At 39.0% G+C, this 19,893-nt stretch overlaps 2 protein-coding genes across 2 annotated transcripts; both read left to right on the plus strand.

Moving 5' to 3' along the window:
* Positions 1–1,233: 1,233 nt before the first annotated feature.
* On the plus strand, positions 1,234–4,004 carry spra (sepiapterin reductase a; the record flags this gene model as incomplete). Its single annotated transcript, XM_053340507.1, has 3 exons — positions 1,234–1,639; positions 2,064–2,354; positions 3,482–4,004. Coding segments are annotated over 3 exons (888 nt in total), but the record flags the coding sequence as incomplete, so codon positions are not given.
* Positions 4,005–6,946: 2,942 nt separating this feature from the next.
* On the plus strand, positions 6,947–17,174 carry smyd1a (SET and MYND domain containing 1a). The gene is made up of 10 exons (XM_053340020.1): positions 6,947–7,187; positions 10,581–10,760; positions 12,058–12,271; positions 12,424–12,554; positions 13,191–13,229; positions 14,296–14,491; positions 14,589–14,681; positions 14,758–14,921; positions 16,506–16,674; positions 16,791–17,174. The coding sequence occupies exons 1-10, from the start codon at positions 7,051–7,053 to the stop codon at positions 16,878–16,880; spliced, it is 1,413 nt and encodes a 470-aa protein (XP_053195995.1). The 5' UTR covers positions 6,947–7,050; the 3' UTR covers positions 16,881–17,174.
* The last annotated feature ends 2,719 nt before the right edge of the window (positions 17,175–19,893 follow it).

The following is a 19,893-nucleotide window of genomic DNA, read 5'->3' on the forward strand; positions in this document are numbered from 1 at the left end:
TTCAAATAATAAGAAGGTTGTTATTCATTTCAATCAGGAGAGACCAACGAATAAAGCAAAGGCGATGTTTATTATACTCATTATATCAATGATTAAATATTGTCAAAAGTCTCTGGTGCTTTGGCTCTGCAGGGAGAAATAAAACTATGCAGAAAGTCTTCCTGACTGAACTTTCGGTAAGTTTCTTCTTTTTTTTTTTTCTTTTTAATTTCCAGTATGATGGCAAAAGATCTTGGAGAACTAACTAAACTAACTAAAAAAAGTTTATTAGTATCATAGTTTGAAAAACATTTGACTTATTATGTGTATAGTTGGAAGCCTGGCATTCTAAAGTAGCAGTTTGATTGAGGTATGTTGAAAAAATATATAGATTGCATACTATCCTGTTAGTACTAAAGACGTACATTTATTTATTGTATGTCAGCTACAAAATGACTATTACAATATACCTACTGTATATTACTAATAGAAACTATGAGACAAGGACACTGTCATACCACACCTGTCCACTAGATGTCCTCAGACGCCTGCTTCTGTGGATCACGACCTGCATACTCAGCAACTCAGCATTATCTCATTAGTCCAGTAGTTTCCAGACTCTAGATGCTCAGAGAAAGTAGGCGTCATTTAAAAATATGTAACCATGTAACTGAAGATTTTATGGGAAAAACAAATCAGACACACAATATAATTCAAAGCAGAGCATTTCAAATGTATTAAAACGTGTCTGGTGCGGGGGTTGAAGGCAACAAACTTAGATTACATGGATTTTTAGATTGTGGGAGCACGGGACCTCGAGCATGTTTACACACCTCATGATGTATTATGTAAGAATATAAATATAATGTGTTTTGTTTAATTTTTTTTACAAAATACACGCAAGTGCACTGCATTCACCAAAGAAAAAAAAGATGCCAAATGTTTCTCATAATAGTGGCTTTGTGTTTCATATGAGATATGAAAGGCAGATATGCTCAGTCATGATCATTGAGAATTGTATTTATTTATTTAATTATGTATTTGTTTATTTATTCATTTATTGATATTGTTCTTTTATTTATATTCTTCAATAAATGCAGTGCGCTTCTAGAGTCTACACAACATAATGAGATGTTGTAATGATGCCTGTGAGTCATAATGTAACCGGTAGGTGGCGATAAGGCAACAGGCTGCTGAGCGTGTCCAATCAGCTGGCAGAAGAAGAATGGTGTGCAGTCTGTAGGGAGACATCACTCTCTCTGCAGGGCACTTTCACCACATATCTCTCTCTCTCTCTCTCTCTCTCTCTCTCTCTCTCTCTCCACCTCCTCCACCGCCATGCAGTCCTCTGACAGTGGAAACCTGGGCCGAGCGCTGTGCATCATCACCGGGGCCTCCAGAGGCTTTGGCCGGACTGCAGCGCGGGATATATCCCTGCTGGTGAAGCCGGGGTCGGCGCTCGTCTTGGTGGCCCGCTCCGGTGACGACCTGCGGGCTCTGCAGACGGAGCTGGCCGAGTCGGAGGCAGGCAGAGCGGGCATGGTGGTTCAGTGTGTGGTGGCAGATCTGGGGCTGATGGAAGGACTGGAGAGCGTAATCAAAACAGCTAAAGAGATTTATTCTGAGGACATAGATCATGTTTTTCTGGTCAACAACGCAGGTGAGTTGAAAGCTGTTGAGCCAATGTGGATTAAAGTGAAGAACAAAGTCTGGCTGTCATTGTGTAACAGTAGTAACAGCTGCTTCCACTCATTCAGTCTGTTTTTATTCGCCTAGAGTAAAAATACATTTAAAGGTACTTAAGCTTCAGGGGTTTTTAAATATATAGTTTTATGACACTCACCATTCAGATAAATATTGTACATCTTAACTCCACTGTTATTTGAAACCTGTAATGATCTTTTATTTAACACATTAAGACACATAATAATCAGAATAATATCTTTTATAATAATATCTTTTATCTCTTATGTTTCTTGATGTGTGGTTGGAATTTGAAGTGGGAGTCAAAATGTTTTGCCAACAGTGGTATTAGATGATGCCACTACTCAGGAGGACTAACGCCTCCATCTGTCTCCTCCCAGCCTCTCTAGGTGATGTGTCCCGCTACACCAGAAGCTTCACCAACATGGCCGAGGTGGACTCCTACTTATCTCTCAATGTGAGCTCCTCTCTGTGCCTCACCGCCAGCGTGCTGCAGGCTTTTCCACAGCGTCCAGGTCTGAAGCGCACTGTGGTCAACATCTCCTCACTGTGCGCCCTGCAGCCTTTCAGCTCCTGGGTGCTCTACTGCACCGGCAAGGCTGCCAGAGATATGATGTTCAAGGTGCTGGCAGAAGAAGAGCCAGATGTCCGGGTGCTCAGCTACGCTCCAGGTGGGGAACTAACTAGCCAACAAGTCCAACCAGTTAGACAGAAACTGAATTAATCAGAATGAATCATAGCAATACTGGATCAGACCAGTAAAGTCAGTTTCCATATGCAGCATTGTTTCATTTTCTATATTAAGCCACTTCTACCTTTTCTAAATTAAAACATCCTGAAAAACTACCTTGAAATACTTCAAATTTCAAACCTTTACAAAGGTTGAGAAAATGTGGAGGATCCAAAGAGCCATGCAAGAGGTTACAAGTATGTTTATATGTTGACTTGTTATTAGTTAAATAATAACACAGGGTCAAGGGTTAGGGTTAGGTTAACCCTGAACCTTGCAGATCAGTAAATAAGCTAAACAAATGATTGAGCAGGTAACTAATTGATATTTGAACTACTACTTTTAAAACACTTAACTAGAATAAATCAAATCACTAAAATGAGATAAGCCATCAAATGAAAAGCAATTAAATGATAGCTATTTTATTGTAATATAGAAATGTTAATAAGATATTATACAAATTAATCAATCAATGGAAAAATTAATCTAATTGAAACTCCACTGTTAAATATATATTTATTTACAAATGTAATGTTTGATCTTTCATACCGAAGCTACAGTTATGTCATTAAAGACATAAAAATAGTTAAAATATTAAATAATTTATGATGATTATAAATATTAAATACAATAGCTATTGGTAAAAATGTCATTGTTAAATCTAAACAGACTTTCAGAAAAGACATATTGAAATTACAAAATAAAATTACCCCCAAAACTATTGTTAAAAAAACATAAGAAGCATGATGAAACTAGATATCATAATTAGTTTTACATTTATATATTTCATAATGTCTGTTAATTTCCACTGCATTGGGTCTCTATAGGAATGTGTTATGGGTATTTCTTAATATTTCCATCACAAATATTTTTTATAATTCAGTGTGTCTGTTTACTAAAGCAGAATAATTATTTTACAAGTCATCACTACTTTGAACACAAATGTAATTTCTATTCAAAGTAGATATACATGCTTGACTTCTATAACATTGAAGACTTTTCAGTATGTCTTTTATTCTGTCTATTGCAGCCTCTCTCACTTATTTCCTGTCCTCTGTATTTAACCAGGACCTCTGGATACAGACATGCATTTGGTGGCCAGATCCAAAACAGCTGATCCCAACATCAGGAAGTCTCTCTCAGACAGTTTTTCTCAGGGCCAGGTGCTCACCTGTGAGGCTTCCTGTGCAAAGCTGATGAAGCTGCTGCTGGAGGACAAATATACATCAGGAGCTCACATCGATGTCTATGACATATAGACACAACATTTAGCTTTAGGACCAGATTATTTACATATGTGTGCCTTGATTTGAATTGATAGTCTTTTCATTTATACTTAACACTACCAGTCCTAACCCTGCAGGTGGAGCCTTGTTGAACTGACCAATATGACAGTGTAAAGTTTTAAAGCCATGTTCATCAAATTAACATTCATAACATTCCATCATCCATCACATCTAGTGATGACACATAACCAGTAAGTCCATATCATTCATGAATAATACCAATATAAATCTTAATGTGATAAAGGCAAGACACATTTATTTATATAGCACATTCCAAAATCAACACATGGCAAAATAAGACATTTAAATATTATTAAACGTGTTACATTAGATATGAAATTAAGCTAAAATAGTATAAGACAGGAGAATAAAAAGTTACAGTGCAGTGTGACATATTAACCCAAAATTAAAGAGTTGTCATATCATGATATTTACAGTATTGCGATGTTAAAATATTATACTAAAAATAGAACAATTTTAGTTGTGTGAAGACAGTTTGTTGTTTATTAACCTTCAGAGAAAAAGAGCAGAAGCACCACATCACACAACATACTCCTTCATGTTGTAATAACACATACATGTCAGGATCTAATAATAATTGATCAGTCATGACATTGTATGATTGATCAGAGAGTGGTAACCAACCAGAGCAGCATGTGGTAAGAAAATTCACTGAACAGACTTTGGATGGAATGCATCACTATGCTCTTTCATCCTGTCACCCTGCCATCACACACACTGTGGCTAAAGTATTGTCATGCACCTGCATACAAGTAAAAAGCCTGTTAGAAACCTGGTTATGATTATGCTAAATGGTAAATTAACTACTCCATATAGCACTTTTCTAGTCGTTCAACCACTTAAAGTACTTTTACACTACATGTCACATTCATCCATTCACGCAATTTAGGGTTAAGTATCTTGCCCAAGGACACATCAACATGTGGACTGGAGGAGCCAGGAATCAAACCACCGATCTTCCGATTAGTGGACGACTGCTCTACCTCCATTATATTATATATGGAAAAGAAAGGGTTGGGTTATCCAAAATAAATCTAGCTGGGGAAATCAGGGTTCTCTGATCCCTTATCCCAGTGACAAAAAACAGGTTTACTGTCAAAATAGCAAGAAATCAGCTTCCTGTAGAAAGCTACATGTAACCTGGTTACTCATGTAGTGTAGATTTCAATATAAGCGTCTAGTTGCTAAGGTTAGCATTGTTTTGAAAAGATGCTTTGAAAAAGACATGATGGTGGGACACATGAGGGCTGGTCTGAGCATTGCCAAGACTGCAGAGTTGCTGGGTTTTCTCAAGATAGCAATCTTCCAAAGTGAACAATGAATGGAACACAAGACACCTCCGAAATTATCAACTGTGTAGAACATTTGATAATCAACAGCCTCATTCACAAACGTTCCCTTATTGTTTTACTTCAATTTGTTCATAAAAATTGAAAGAATAGAAAACCTCTCCAACTTCATGAAAAATACATAGACCACCATGCATCAAGTAGATACCATGAGAACCTAACCCTAACTCTAATCCTAACCCTGACCCTAACCCTAACCCACCTATTTCATTTTGCCGTGACACTGTTTGGTGTGATCAGACCTGTGAAACTGAATCTGTGTTGTCACTGTTTGGGTGATTTCATGTAATATCTACTTTTTAGTTCATGAGTTCTTCATTTAGTTAATGATGTTATTGTGATGAATGTTCTTGTTCTGTTCTCTATCATTTCTGACGAAGTGTGGACGTTTTACTTTTAAGGTGCCTTAATGTGATATCTGTGTGTAAAATGAGGTTGTCTCTCTTCTGAGAGTGTTATTTCAGTATGTGTGAAAGAAATGTGAATATGTTTTAGTTTTTCTATACAAATATTTTTCACTTTCCTCAATCTATGTGATTTGTGTGAAATGATTAGTTTGTAACTGCTTACCTCAAGCTCTTATCCAAATAAGTTTTGTAACCTTGATGCCTTATACTGTACGTTATAGAAATAAATCAATGAAAGCTGAAGTTTTTTTCTTTTCATACATGTCATTTATTCACATAAGGAGAGTATGATGCAAAAATATAACCATGCATTTATTTTCTTAACTCTATAGTGAGGGACTTTTGTCTCCCCCTTCTGGCTGTGAGAGTAATTACAAAAATACTGTCCACACCTGCTTTATGAGGTATGATTAAAAGTTAAAGGGAACTTATTACGCTTTTCCTTATTTGCTTAACTTAACACAAATATGATGCAGCAGGTTCTAGGAAGCTGGCCAATCAGAACAGAGTGTACTCATTTAATAATCCAAATTGTATTATTGCAAATTTTTCTTACCATTTTTAAAAAGCTGTCTTGATTCAAACTGTTTAAGAATTTAATTGAAATAAATAGTTTAAAATATTAAGCTTTGCATAATGAGTACAATCAATATTTTATTGCAGACACAAGATTTAATAACAGTGTGTGCTGTGAAAATACAAAGATGAATCCAGTTTAAACGTCATTGAGTGAACTTGTTTGGCAAGGGCTTGAACAAATGAGTAACATAAACATCATTTTCATTCATTTTGAGAAAGTGGGAGGGGTGCAGCCAAAGAGCCAGATATGTTTCTCTGGAGTTGGTGAAAATAAAAACCAGAGCTAAAAAGGAGAGTAAATATTCATCAGCTGGTCAGAAATATGTGGTCTAATGATAGCTAGTGCTACTCTGTGTCTGCTTCAAGTGTAAAATAAACACTAGGGAGCAGCTCACCATATTAACTTAAAAAGTGATAATGTGTCAGTGTTGTGTTTACAGCACATACATCCCCCCCCCACCCATGTGGCCAAATACAAATCAATGAATGCTGCTTTAAAGGCTTACTGGCTGGGTTAGAGTGACAGGATGTGATCACTCCACTGTACATGTAAAACTAGAAAGAAATACAGCAGAGCCGCTGTCACTGAATCTGTTGGAGCACTTGTGGGTCCTGTAATGTAATGTACCTCTGACAGACGGCCACAGCTGCCCCAGACCAAAATACCACAGGAGGAACCAACCCAAACAAGGGGACGACACCCACAGACCACCTCCACCTCTACTACCTCCTCCTCAACTCTACCCCCAACCCCTCACACCTCCCACTGCTCATCCCCCTTCCCACTCTGGGGAGGTGGTACAACCCCCTAGAGGGGGCGAATTTATTTTTGGCAGTAGCAGGGGTCGGGCTAAGGAGAGAGGGGGGACAAGTGATCCTGGATGTTTGTGAGGATTTGATGAGAACTCTCCACTCCCTGCAGTTTGTTTAGCCCTCGGCCCATCCCACTCTCAGGCACTTTCTCTCTCTCCTCTGTGTTTTGTTTGGCCAGTACAATGACTGTGGGGAACATGGAGAGTGCCCAGCTGTTTGATGCCGGGAAGAAAGGTCGAGGCCTGAGGGCCACCAAAGACCTCAAAGCTGGGGAAGTGGTCTTCGCCGAACCCAGTTACTCTGCTGTGGTCTTTGACAGGTATGTGTCTCCTGGTTATTGAGTTTTTAAGCAGGATGTGCTTGTAGGAACATTGGTCCTCTCATATAGAGTGTGTCATTGTAGGTCTGATTGACATTCTGACTTCTGGCTAGAGTTCCTCAACCCTCTCTGGGCTGTGACCTCATTTGTAGAACCCCAAATTCTCATGACAGCAGCAATGAGAGAGCTGTCAAGGTGTCATGTGACGTACTTTTGGATTCAGTCTCCAATAGCAAGGACACGCTACTATAAGGATTCAAACTTTAAAGTTCATTTTTCTAATTGAAGAATAAAACATCAGTCAACCTCGCATGGTGTCATGACCCCATGTCTATTGAATGTATATGTGCTTTGATACTTGGATCATATATCTGATTATTAGATACTGTTTCTGTGCTACACACCACCACTACTACACAGCACTTGAAATATTGTGATGTTACAGCTCCTAAAATGAAAAGGCAAAGCAAGTTTCACAAATATAGCAAAGAATGAAAAGAATCCGGGGCCAAGGTGCTAGAAAATAAATAATAGTGCAAGACAAATATAAGAAATATTTTGGAAAACACACATATTCACTTTCTTGCCTATGAAGCTAAAGGCAGAAGGTGATTAGTTTAGTTTAGCATAAACAGCTAGCCTAAAGCTAAAAAAACATCTGTAAAACTCACCACTTAACATATTGTATCTAGTTTATTTAATAAATACACAAGCAGAAATATAGAATTGTCGGTTTATGGACAGTAGTTTCCCTCTGTGTACAGTCTTTATACTAAGCTAAGTCAATCTGTAGTGTACACCAGTGTAGTATTGACCTTCTCAATTAACTCTCTTATTCCTTTAACAGAAGGAAACATTGGCAGTGGCACATCTTATAATTTGTACAATGCACTTAGTCATCTATGTAACTTTGTGTGTCATCTGCATATTATCGAAAATGTGTTAAGATTTTGTTGTTAGCAGGTAGATGTTTAACAGAAGAGGCCCAAGTATGGAGCCTTGGGGAACTCCATGTAATTTTTGTTTGCCCAGATATGTTGTTACCAAAAAAATAGTAGTGTTACAGTAATTTAACATGTTTTCATGAAGGAGACTAGAATGTCTAATAGGGGTTATGAATCAGTTATTTTAACTAACATGCCCTTTATCCTAATTGTGTTCATGTAAGATGTACCTACATTTTGTTTGACTTTGAAGTTCATTTTTTTTCGATTTGTCTCTAGTTGGTTTTCATGTCCCCACAAGGCTTATGTTTCTTCTTCAAAGCCATAATCAAGTAAAGTTTTTGCATTTAGCAACATTTGCAGTGCTCATAGTATTTTGGTCTTTTCTGTAAATAGTTGCGTGGGTAACGGTGAGTGCAGCCTGGTTTGTTTACAGGGTGGAATGTGAAACACAGATCTGGTAGCGTAGTGTCAAAGCCATATAAGAGCTAGTAGCTGCAGGATGTTGGTTCAGGGAGGGCGTCCAACTGAGCAGGTATACACTGAGAGGATCTGCCGAATGTAGACCGGAATGATCCATAACTCCACAGAGGAAAGATTTGCAGTATGTGTGTGTATTTGAATGAAGCTGTACAGGGCTTCACTCTGTTCCAACTATCATCAGAAGCATTAACAAGTCTGTTCACTGTCCCTCTGACAGACAGAACAGACTTAGCTGAATAAACTGTTTACACACATGCTGCAGCTCAGACCTTTGTGTTCACTCACACACTGCAAGCTTCTGTTTGTCGTCACAATCCAAAAGGCTGAAAATCTCATTAACTAGATTTACCTTTTTCCCTCTTTTGAAAACATGTTTCTGGGTACTTTACCAGAAGCTAGCAAACATTGATGAAACTTTTTCTAAACCGCTCACAATAAACATTGAGGTTGCCTATGTCCACAAATTGTCGTGCTTTTATTTTGACATTGCCCGATTGTGATTGGATATTCTGGCAAGAACTTTGTGCTTTTATTACTGAAAATGTTCACGAAAGTTTTATTTTATTTTGGAATAATGTATTGTTTATTATTTGTACATAATAAATCATATTATTATAATGGCCAAATTCCATATCCATGAAAGTCATTTTACAGGTAAGAACCCATGCTTTATTGCATTTAGCAATGAGATCAACCAATACATTAATTCCTCCCTAAAATAAAAAGCAATTAAAACGTAACAGTTATGTTAAAAGTCTTTATTTAGATTTTTTTAAACATATAAATAGAGATTAAAAAACACTGAAGCTGACCAGGGTTGCTGCTTTATTACTGTATGTAGTGGTAATATATAGCATACAGAGCAGTATAAAGTAAATAACAATGACATCATCATAAAATGTGCAACAATAACAACAACAACAACAACAACAAAAAACAATCTTCATGCCTTCACACATACAGGAACAGGAGCAATATGGAATACATTGTTCATATTTAATTACTGTCTTCTGTATGTGTACATTCTTGTTTATGTGTAATGTAAGTACACTGACCGCTACTGGCATCTGATTCTTCACATGTCCAAACATACTGTATGAAATCATGATTGTAGTTATTAAGTACATGCAATCTGCAAAAAATAGGCATTGTGCATAAATTGTTATTTGCTTGATGAATATTTTACAAAAACAGGTCTGGATATATTGCATTACGTTTCACATTAGAGGAACGTGTATTGAACAGTAAGTGCCTTAAATGAATGGTTTTACCCTCTCCAAACCCATTAATCCTAAAAATATAGAAATGTCTCACCATTGTTTGTCATACATTTTATTGCATGTTTATGTTCAGCAAGTCTGTCTTTAAAATGTCTGTTTGTACTTCCCATGCTTCTGTGTCAATAACACTACAGCAGTGACTGAATGAGAGGTGCTTTGTTTCTTTCTAAATAAAGAGGAAGTCATAAAAACCTGCCGGAAGAGGATGATTAGTTAGCAAATGTGTCTGCTTGTGCACCTAAACGCCTCATGTAGAAAGAAAGATCAAGTTCATTCAAAAAAGACCTATAATTATCTACAATGATCCACAGTGTCCTAAAACCATAACCAGTGGATTGGTTTTCACATTTTAAGTATTCCAGCTGTTTTGTTGGTTCTATTTTTAACACATTTAGAAACTGTAGAAGTGTTTATTTGCTCCTGACTGTCGGAGATAGTGCATGTTATAAGGAAAGGGAACTGTTTTTATCCTGTAAGACTGAAATCTTAAAGGTCCTCTAAACAGTAGACGGTGTCTTCAATTAATCTTTGGTGTGAGACACCACAGACCAGCTGAGACATCTCCCTGACATCACCTCACATGATTCAGACATCTTCAGTATTCAAACACCTCTCACTGGGCATCCAGTAGATGTTATTTTTAGTTCAGCTGTAATGTTTCCCTGATCTCTCTGTTTGCCTTTCAGCTTGGCCTCTCAGGTGTGTCACAGCTGTTTCCGCCGTCAGGCCAAACTACACCGCTGCGTCCAGTGCAAGTTCGCCCACTATTGTGACCGCACCTGCCAGACTGCATGCTGGGACGAACATAAGAGGGAGTGTGGAGCCATCAGGAAGTTGAACTTTTCTGCACCCAGCGAGAACATTCGGTAAGAGTCCATCTTGCCTGGACCTGAGAAGAAGCTGAAGGTGTTCTTCATGTGTCAATGATGTCACTTTGTCTAGGCCTTTTCTGATCAGTGCTTTGACTTCAAACAGAGCAAATTGCTGGTTAGCTTAGATAACATCATCCAAACTATAACATACGTATTTCTTCAGGAGAATAGAAAGATTTGCCAGTACAGTCAGTTCAGGCTCATAGGCTTATAACAGGCATCCAAACTATTCCATAAAGGTTCGTGTGCCTGCAGATTTTTACTCCAACCAATCAAGAGCACTCAGTTTGACCAATCAACTGTCTGAAGACTGAGATCAGTTGAATAAATGAGTCTAATCTCGTGTGCTCCTGCTTGGTTGAAATGAAAACCTGCAGCTACATGAACCTTTATGGAATAGTTTGGACACCTCTGGCTTATAAGGTCAGGGCCAGTGTGTACTTACATAGTGAAGGGATAGTCACATGGACAGTTGTTTGTCTAACACTCGATCCATATCTCAACTACTGCTCATATTACTGTGGATTAAAATGTGGTATTATGTTCATGTTCCCCAGAGTATAAACAATCCTGACGATCATCAGGACAAGGCCACAATGTTAACTTCACCAGATGTCTCCCAAGCTAATTGGCATACTGAGCACATTCATACTGCCAAAGAATGAGGTCCTTTGAAATTAATAACCCTATGACTTTTGACCTAGTGCCATTCTCAGGACAGACATTGCATTCTAGCACCACCAGTGTCCTTACCCTTAAAAGAGTCCTCCATCAATTAGCATTGTGCCTCTATAACATTGTCGGACTTACAATGGACTTAAAAAGTGTATTTATTCCACATATCTGCTTTCTTAACCTGGTGCCTACATTACCCACAATGCAACTCAATTGATTCTGACGTTTAGGCTAGTTAGTGTCAATCAGAGATAACTTCACACCCCCAGATTTGTTTCATTCTCAAGCTTGTAGTCTTCAGCCCCTCCAACACCGACTCAAGTGACATCACGTGACATCACTTGAGTCACGTGATGTCAGCTTGAGTTAGCTTTTTCATATATGCAGTAGTACTCTCAAACAAACAGACCATAATCTTTAAAATCAGTGAAGTAGGCAATTTGAAAGTATGTTTTTTGTTAATTGTATCACTTTATAGTTCACTTCATCGTCTGTGAAGAACATTGCAGAATTTAGGGGCCACTTATGGAGCGTCTGTATATCAGATCATCTCTGACTCATAACTGATCTTTTAACACCCCCTCCCCCACCCTCTATCCATATTTCCCCTGCTCAGTCTGGCTGCCCGTCTGCTGTGGCGCATACACAAGGACACAGGCATCGTGTCAGACAGTCAGCTGGTCTCAGTGGACCAGCTGGAGGACCACGTTGCTGACCTGTCCGAAGACGACCTCAAGAAGCTCCATGCTGACGTGCACGCTTTTCAGGAATACTGGTCTTATGGAAGCAAAAAGCACTCTGCTGACTACATCTCACGCATCTTTGGCATTGTATGAATGTCTCATTATGCAATATTACCCACCAGTGCTAATTTGAGCCTTTATATAGCACAGGGCGAGGCTTTTTTCCTCCTGTACACCGCACCTTCCAACCCTGTATACCTCTTCCTCCTCCTCCTCCTCTTCTCTGTCTGTCTCTGTAGATCAAGTGTAATGGATTCACTCTGAGTGATCAGAGAGGCCTGCAGGCTGTTGGTGTGGGTCTGTTCCCCAACCTGTGTCTGGTCAACCATGACTGCTGGCCCAATTGCACAATCAGCCTCAACCATGGCAAGTATGTATCCCAACTACTGCTCCTTTAAAATCACAATGAAAGTCTTTATCAAGGTCTTTTGCTTCAACATTTCCTACCAGTATTTTAATTCTTGTTAGGAAAGAAAAGCCTCTGAAACAACAACATAAAGACCATTTTGTGATGCTGAATCTATCCTCTGACAACCGGGATACTATATCACTTATCATGTCATCATATTATTATCATTATCATATTTGTATATCATCATATCACTTTATTATAGACATCGAACTAAAAACACGCTGACCTGTTATGCCAATACTCTGTGAATCTATGGTTATGGCATGTTTATGTTGTTACCTTGGTAGCAACTTGACTTAATTATGCATAACTGTAAGTCTAAATGGGTTAACGATTTTTAAAAAAGGCCCCTGTACAGTTGTCATGAATGTGGAAATTAGCTATAGAGATAAAAGTCGTTTTTGTCCATGGCTGTAAACATGTTTATTTCTGCTGTAAAGTTGGGGATCGACTCATTTTAGGAGCCAGCCTCAACTGGCCATTTGAGGAACTACAGTTTTTGGCACTTCAAAGTTGGCTTCATTTTTCAGACCTTTGAAAGTAACGCATACTGTATAAATTTATGCATTTACGAACTGTCTCTTTCTTTTGCAGCCAGTCAGCTGTGAGTTCTGCTCTCCACTCTAAGAGGAGGTACGTGTTACTGCTGTTCACCTCTCAACCAATGGCTGGATTAACCTCCTAAAATAAGCTGTGGTACTCATAATATATAGATGAATAATTTTAATTGAATGATTTGGCAGTGCTAAGACCATTGTGTTGGCAATTCACGTAAACTTTCCATGAGTAAAGTAAAAACTAATTAAAGTTACGTAAAAGTTAAGTGAAATGTAAAGTAAAGTGAAGGTAAAATTGAAATAAAGTGAAAGTTAAAGGTCCAGTGTGTAAGAATTAGGGAGATCTATTGAGATGAAAAAAAAAAAAAGTATGTTTTAATTAGCGTTATACACCTGAAAATAAGAATTGTTCAGTTTTCGTTACCTCAGAATGACTCTTTTATATATACATGGAGAGCAGGTCCTCTTCCACAGAGGCCACCATACTGCACTGCCATATTTCTACAGTAGCCCAGAATGAGTAAACCAAACACCAGCTCTAAAGAGGGCATTTCACATTTTTTGTGAGTTTCAGAGCTACTGTAAGTTCTCCTGCATACTTGGAAGGGGAGGGTGAGGGTGAGGGGCATTAGGTTGGTTGCAATGTACAACCTCATCACTAGATGCCACTAAATCCTACACACTGTTCCTTTAAAGGAAAGTGAAAGTTAAACTAAGCATTGGAAATAAAATGAAAGTTAAATAAGCGAAACTAAAATAAAGTGAAAGTGATGTGAAATTGAAATAAAGTAAAGTAAAAGTGAAGTGAAAGCAAAGTGAAACTGGAAAAAAAGTGAAAGTAAAGTTAAATGGGTATAAAGTGAAGAGAAAGTGAATGTAATGTAAAATGAAAGGAAAGGAAAATAAATATGTGGCCTTAATTTAAGGTATTTAACATAGGTAATTAATGTGTAATCAACATTAGGCTACATTAACTAACCTGTGGGGCCTAATTAAGTCTAAGACAAAAGTATTTTTAAGGTAAATAAATGGATTCTGACAGGCTTTTAGGTCCATCCAGACAGTGTAGACCGCTATCATAAAACATGTATAATCATGTATTATCCTGAAAACCAGACCCATCCTGTCCTCTTGTCTCTCAGGATTGAGCTGCGAGCTCTGGGTAAAATCCCAGAGGGAGAGGAGCTGACCGTCAGCTACGTGGACTTCCTCAATCTGTCTGCTGATCGCCAGAAGAAGCTGAAGGAGCGTTTCTACTTTGACTGCACCTGCGAGCACTGCAGCCAGCACATCAAGGACGACCTGATGATGGCTGCCGCTGAGGGCGAGGGCAGCAAAGTGAGAGAGGGGACATACGGAGTACACACATATAAAAACAGTCGATTCTTTTCTTCATAATGTCTTTCTTTCCCTTGTTTTTACGTGTCCCTCTCAGCCTTCTGCTGATAAAGTGAAAGACGTGGTTGCCTTCAGTAAAGAGTGTCTGGAAAAGATTGAGAATTCTCGCATTGAGGGGGATTATGAAGAGGTACACCTGTCCAAAATCTCTTATAGTCTTTCACTGTATGAGTTCCTCTGTCCTGACCTGTCCCCCTCTCTCTCAGGTGGTAAAGTTGTGTCAGGAGTGTTTGGAGAAGCAGAACCACGTCCTGGCTGATACTAACCTGTGTAGACTGCGTGTGCTCAGCATTGCCAGTGAGGTGTTTTCATACATGAAGCACTTCTCTGAGGCTGCTACCCTTGTCCACAAGATGGTGGACGGATACAAGTGAGTGACAGTGAGATACAGTAATGGAGTGTTTTGCTTTAGGAAGATGTTTTCAGGCATTCATGTCAAACCGTTCCATCTTTAATTCTGTCATAATGCAATGCTGTTTGATGACATGTTGTTGGCAGCTGGATTCATGTTTTCAAACTGTACTGGGTAGTCAAATCTCAAAAGTTTGTTCGGTAAAGAGAGTTTGGTGACTTGAAACACTCCAATAGGCAGCTGACAGAAGACCAAGCAGCTGACAGACAAAGTTAATGACCAGCAGGTGAACATAGCGGATCATCTAGCAGCTAAAGAGCCAGATTTTTCTCAGAGTTGGGGGAGAACACAACCTTACACGCCAGATGGTAAAACAGAAGTTGAAAAGTTGTTCTTGGAAACTGTTTGGCACTTTCAAAAAAACTTGGCAGGTGATAGTGCGAAGACTGTCTCGGAGGATCGGTAAAGATGAATCAAATCAGAAGTTCTGTCTTTATATATGTTTTAATACGAGCTTGGTTCATGTCTGCATGCCTGAGACACTGACAAAGATTCACTCCAGAACACAAGAGTCTTATACAGTCACAGAGAGGGTCAAATATCTTCAGTACAGAGTTTGAGCAGAATGTGATTTCCTTTGTGGGCACCTCAAGTTATTCCGGTCTATTATCAATCATTCTTTGACATGTTTCTTCAGACTTTAGGTACATACTTACATACTAACAGCAGGTGATTGGATGAACCGTTTGTCTACCACCGTTTATCATTGTCTCACCTTGAAAGGCAGCTGGACTCACGAGATCACAAGATCATACATCAGTTGCAGAGAAAATCCCCTTATGGACCAAAAAACATTTCCCCCATAGACCATCCTTGTGGAAGTGCTGACAGGACACCTCGAACAGCAGACAAGGTCAATTATGACTCTTTCTATTTTGAATATTTGATCCATGGAGGTTTTATATTTGTAGAACTGTCCTCGAGCTGAGAAAAGTGATTTAAAAATATCATCATCACAATGTAAAGTCTGTGGGCCAAGGAGGAACTTGTAGGTGGGGCCACTGGGGGTAACACTACTGTGCATATTAAGTTGGCCACATCACATGGAAACAACCCTGGGCGTATACACCAGCTGACCAATTCCTATAGAACTGAATGGGCGCCATTTTTGGTCCAGTATCCAGCTCTTATAATACATCCATGCGCATGACTTTAAGCCTGACAAGATAGATTTTTGCATGATTTGGTGATTTAAGGATCTTGAGAATCCAGCTGTCTCGCAAGGTAAGATCTGATTACACACATGGATTGAGACACAGTTTCAATTCACAAATTTGCAAATAATATTGCCACAATAATACCTCCATATAAACATTATCCTCTTGAAATGTTCTTATTCCCATAACTACTATATATAAATGTGCAGTTTTTCACTGATTTAACACTGTTTTATCACCACAACAGCCTGAAATACCATCAAACTAATCTGTTGCTCTTAATTGTCCTTTTTCAGAAAAAAACAGTGTATACCACCTCAGAAAGGAGGGGATGATCCTCACTGGATCCTCTGCACTCAGTAACTCTTTCCCCCCTCTTCAACAGGAAGTTGTACCACCCCAACAATGCCCAGCTGGGTATGGCCATCATGCGTGCAGGCGTCACACACTGGCACGGGGGTCAGATTGAGATGGGTCACAGCATGATCTGCAAGGCCTACCGTATCCTGATGGTCACCCACGGACCCAACCACGCCATGACCAGAGACCTGGAGGTATGCTAATACACAACTTTATGTGATAAGTCCATAATGAAAATATAGTGGTAAAACAATATACAATTTATTGTATATTATTGCATTTTGTAAGTTAAACCATGTTCTTCTTGTAGGTCATGCGCACACAGACTGAGATGGAGCTGAAGATGTATTTGAAGGATAAAGAGGCGTACCACAACATGAGGGAAGCGGTTCTGCATTAAGTAGCCCATGAAAGCATTAAAGGCCTCTTCCGCCAGAGATAATCACCTGCACCGCTGCTGCTCCTATCAGAACACACCCTGTTGATGTTCTGATGCACAGCTAGCTTAGCATTGACATGTACATACTTTGTACTGTATGTACTCTAAAGCACTGCACCCAGTCCCTGTGCTGAGATTGTGAATGTCCAATATGTCAATATATGACGATGCAGACTCTTCTGTTAAAACCAACATGTGCTGATGTATCACAACATGTTGCATGTACAGTATCTACAATAAAAGTGGAGATACATGTGTTTGCATCACTTCCATGCCAGCAATAAGAAATTCTAACAAGCAGGGTTATAGCTAGAGGTTGTTAATCCCAGGCCAGGAGTTCCGGTCCTCTGAAATGAGGCCAACGCGGAAGTAACTTAGAGCTGCATTCTCGCAAAAGGCCACCAGGGGGCGACTGTTTTGATGTCAAAAGGACTTCCGTCTCTATACAAGTCAATGGAGAATTCACCAACTTCTCACTTGATTTCTAACCTCAGTAAACGTTTTCAAAATGTGTTTATGGTCTCAATCGCTAGTTTAAAGCCTTCTTCAATGCAGTATGATGTTCATTTGTGACATTTTGGCCTCCCTGATTTTATATTTGACGATAAAGCAAAGTATTGTATGCCATACAGCCAACAGGGCAGCCGCACACATATAGGCCTATATCCTACAATACATACACATTGCGAATCCAATGTAAGGCCACTATTATGCAACGGTACTTAATTGACACCAACATGACAGCTAATCAACATCCGCAACGCATCAAGACACCACTGTGCATCAGCGCCATCAGATCATCTTCCCTTACATCACTGCCCACTTTACAATGCACATAGCAAGTGACACAACATCAAAAACAGCACATACTGCCCGACTGCTCTGCACCCTTAGAGGAAACTTCTAAATCACTTCAAAAATAAAATCAATTTCTATAACAGACATAAACATGCTCCAAAAATGGTTCTAAATTTACTTCACAAAGAGAGAGAGAGAGAGAGAGAGAGAGAGAGAGAGAGAGAGATTAGACCAACAGCAGCGTCAATCTGGTCCAGAGAAAGTAAAAAAAAACTTGCACTCACCAATTACTTGTAGATGAAATCCATCCTGTGATCCTTCATGATGAATCGCTCTATGACGTCCTTGTGAAAAAGGCACCCGAAGCAGGTCCGCGATCATATCTTTATCTACGTGCCTAAAGAGCCACCATCTTGGTACAGGGCTAGCAGAGGCAGTAGTGCATGTATATCTATGGAGGTAAGAGCTACTCCATAATCTCTAAGTAGAATTATTCACTGAAATCTCGACCGATTTCCAAACGATTTGATTTGTTAAAAACGTATCTGTCTATCTGTCTGACATTTGTAACAAAACAACCCATGTGAATATATGTTAACAATGAACAATTTTATTTATTTATTTTTATTATAATTAACTGAGCGATGTATGATCACTTTTTAATAGTGCAAACACGTCATTAGTCTATAGACATAATGCTCTGCAGGAGTGATTGGCCCTGTACCAAGATGGCCGCCATGTAGGCACATCGCTCCAATCAGCAGCAGCAGTCAATACGCCATCTACGTATATATATCTATGGTTAAATCAACCAGATTCCAGAATAACAGACAGTGCGTCATCACGCACCTGCCCATGGGCCAATCAGCCAAGCTCATTTGAATGACGACGCCCAGGCCAACACTAGAAACTCTGCGTGACATAGGGCGTTCTGTCAACATCAAAATTTGATTGGCTGATGATACGGTCACTCAACGTTACGCACCCAATATCAGCATCCAGCTCGATCAGAAGCTAGCAATGCAACTACTGCTGACCCTGCTGACCCCAGCAGAGGAAAGGAGCTGTGATGTGTTTATAGGACATAGGAGATTTGAGCTCCACAAAATATAACCATTCGTTTTCTGGATAAAGTTGCATACTGAACAAGTAATGGACTCCAGATACATTTCAGAATGACCTTTTAATTATGGAAAAAACAGAACCCCCCCCCCCATTTTTGACAGGGCGAGCAGTGCTAGCCTTGCTGCCCCTGACTGCACATCACTGTTTCAATCCAAATAAACCAAATTAAAAGATGTGCTGGTGGAGACCCAAAATAGAGCTAAAAGGAGAGTGAATATTGAACTTACATTCACCAGGCAGAGACAACCACTATTCTAAATGAATGATATTGTTGCTCTGTAACTGTGTGATGTGTAAATAGACAACAACAACAATAATAATGATAACTTGCAGCTTGTCAGGAAGGGCCAGAACGAACAAACATGGACTACAACCAGCTGCTTTCACTTTATATATTCTGTGTAATTTATGTTGAAAATGCAAAGAAAGAAAAATAAATAAAAATAAAAACAAAGTCCAGGGAGAGGTGTGGTTAATGTGGACTACAGGTGGAGGTGATATAGATATTTATTCTCTTTACAGCTCAGTCAGCTTTTCTTCTATTTTACTTGTCCATTGCTCTCTTACACTTTAAACCTTTATGCGTGCCATTCATTTATTTACCAGTACATCTCCCTCTGATTTTGGTTTTGCTCTTTTTAAAAATGTGGCTCTGACAAGTCAACCAATATAATTTATAGTGCAATAAATTAGTGGAGTGACCCTTTAAGTACATGAGGTTTAATTATTTGAAGACATCTGCTGGGCAGTGATGGACTGGTTATCTGGCAGACCGGGCAAATACCAGAAGGGCCGCGAGACTTTGGGCTGCTGAGCCACACAGAATGGATTATTAAATTGATAAGATAAAATAAAATAAATGCGTCTTTGATCATTAAAACAGTTTGTTTCAGTGTATATATATATATATATTACTCTACCACCCAATACCAGCACCTGCAATAAATCTGTGAGTACAAAAATGAAGGAAAGTGAAAAATGAGTCAGCTGATATACAACCAACATGAAAAAACACACTTTAATTTGAATCTCATACTGTATTGACAGAAAG

Source organism: Scomber japonicus, chromosome 19, assembly GCF_027409825.1.
Source record: "Scomber japonicus isolate fScoJap1 chromosome 19, fScoJap1.pri, whole genome shotgun sequence".
In the NCBI taxonomy this organism is placed as follows: domain Eukaryota; kingdom Metazoa; phylum Chordata; class Actinopteri; order Scombriformes; family Scombridae; genus Scomber; species Scomber japonicus.

What these genes read in the sequence shown, in the direction of transcription:
- smyd1a (XM_053340020.1), top strand. Translation starts at nt 7,051, where the DNA reads ATGACTGTGGGGAACATGGAGAGTGCCCAGCTGTTTGATGCCGGGAAG. An exon ending in TCTGCTGTGGTCTTTGACAG is followed by an intron (nt 7,188 to 10,580) that starts GTATGTGTCTCC and finishes TTTGCCTTTCAG; the next exon opens with CTTGGCCTCTCAGGTGTGTC. An exon ending in TTGAGGGGGATTATGAAGAG is followed by an intron (nt 14,682 to 14,757) that starts GTACACCTGTCC and finishes CCTCTCTCTCAG; the next exon opens with GTGGTAAAGTTGTGTCAGGA.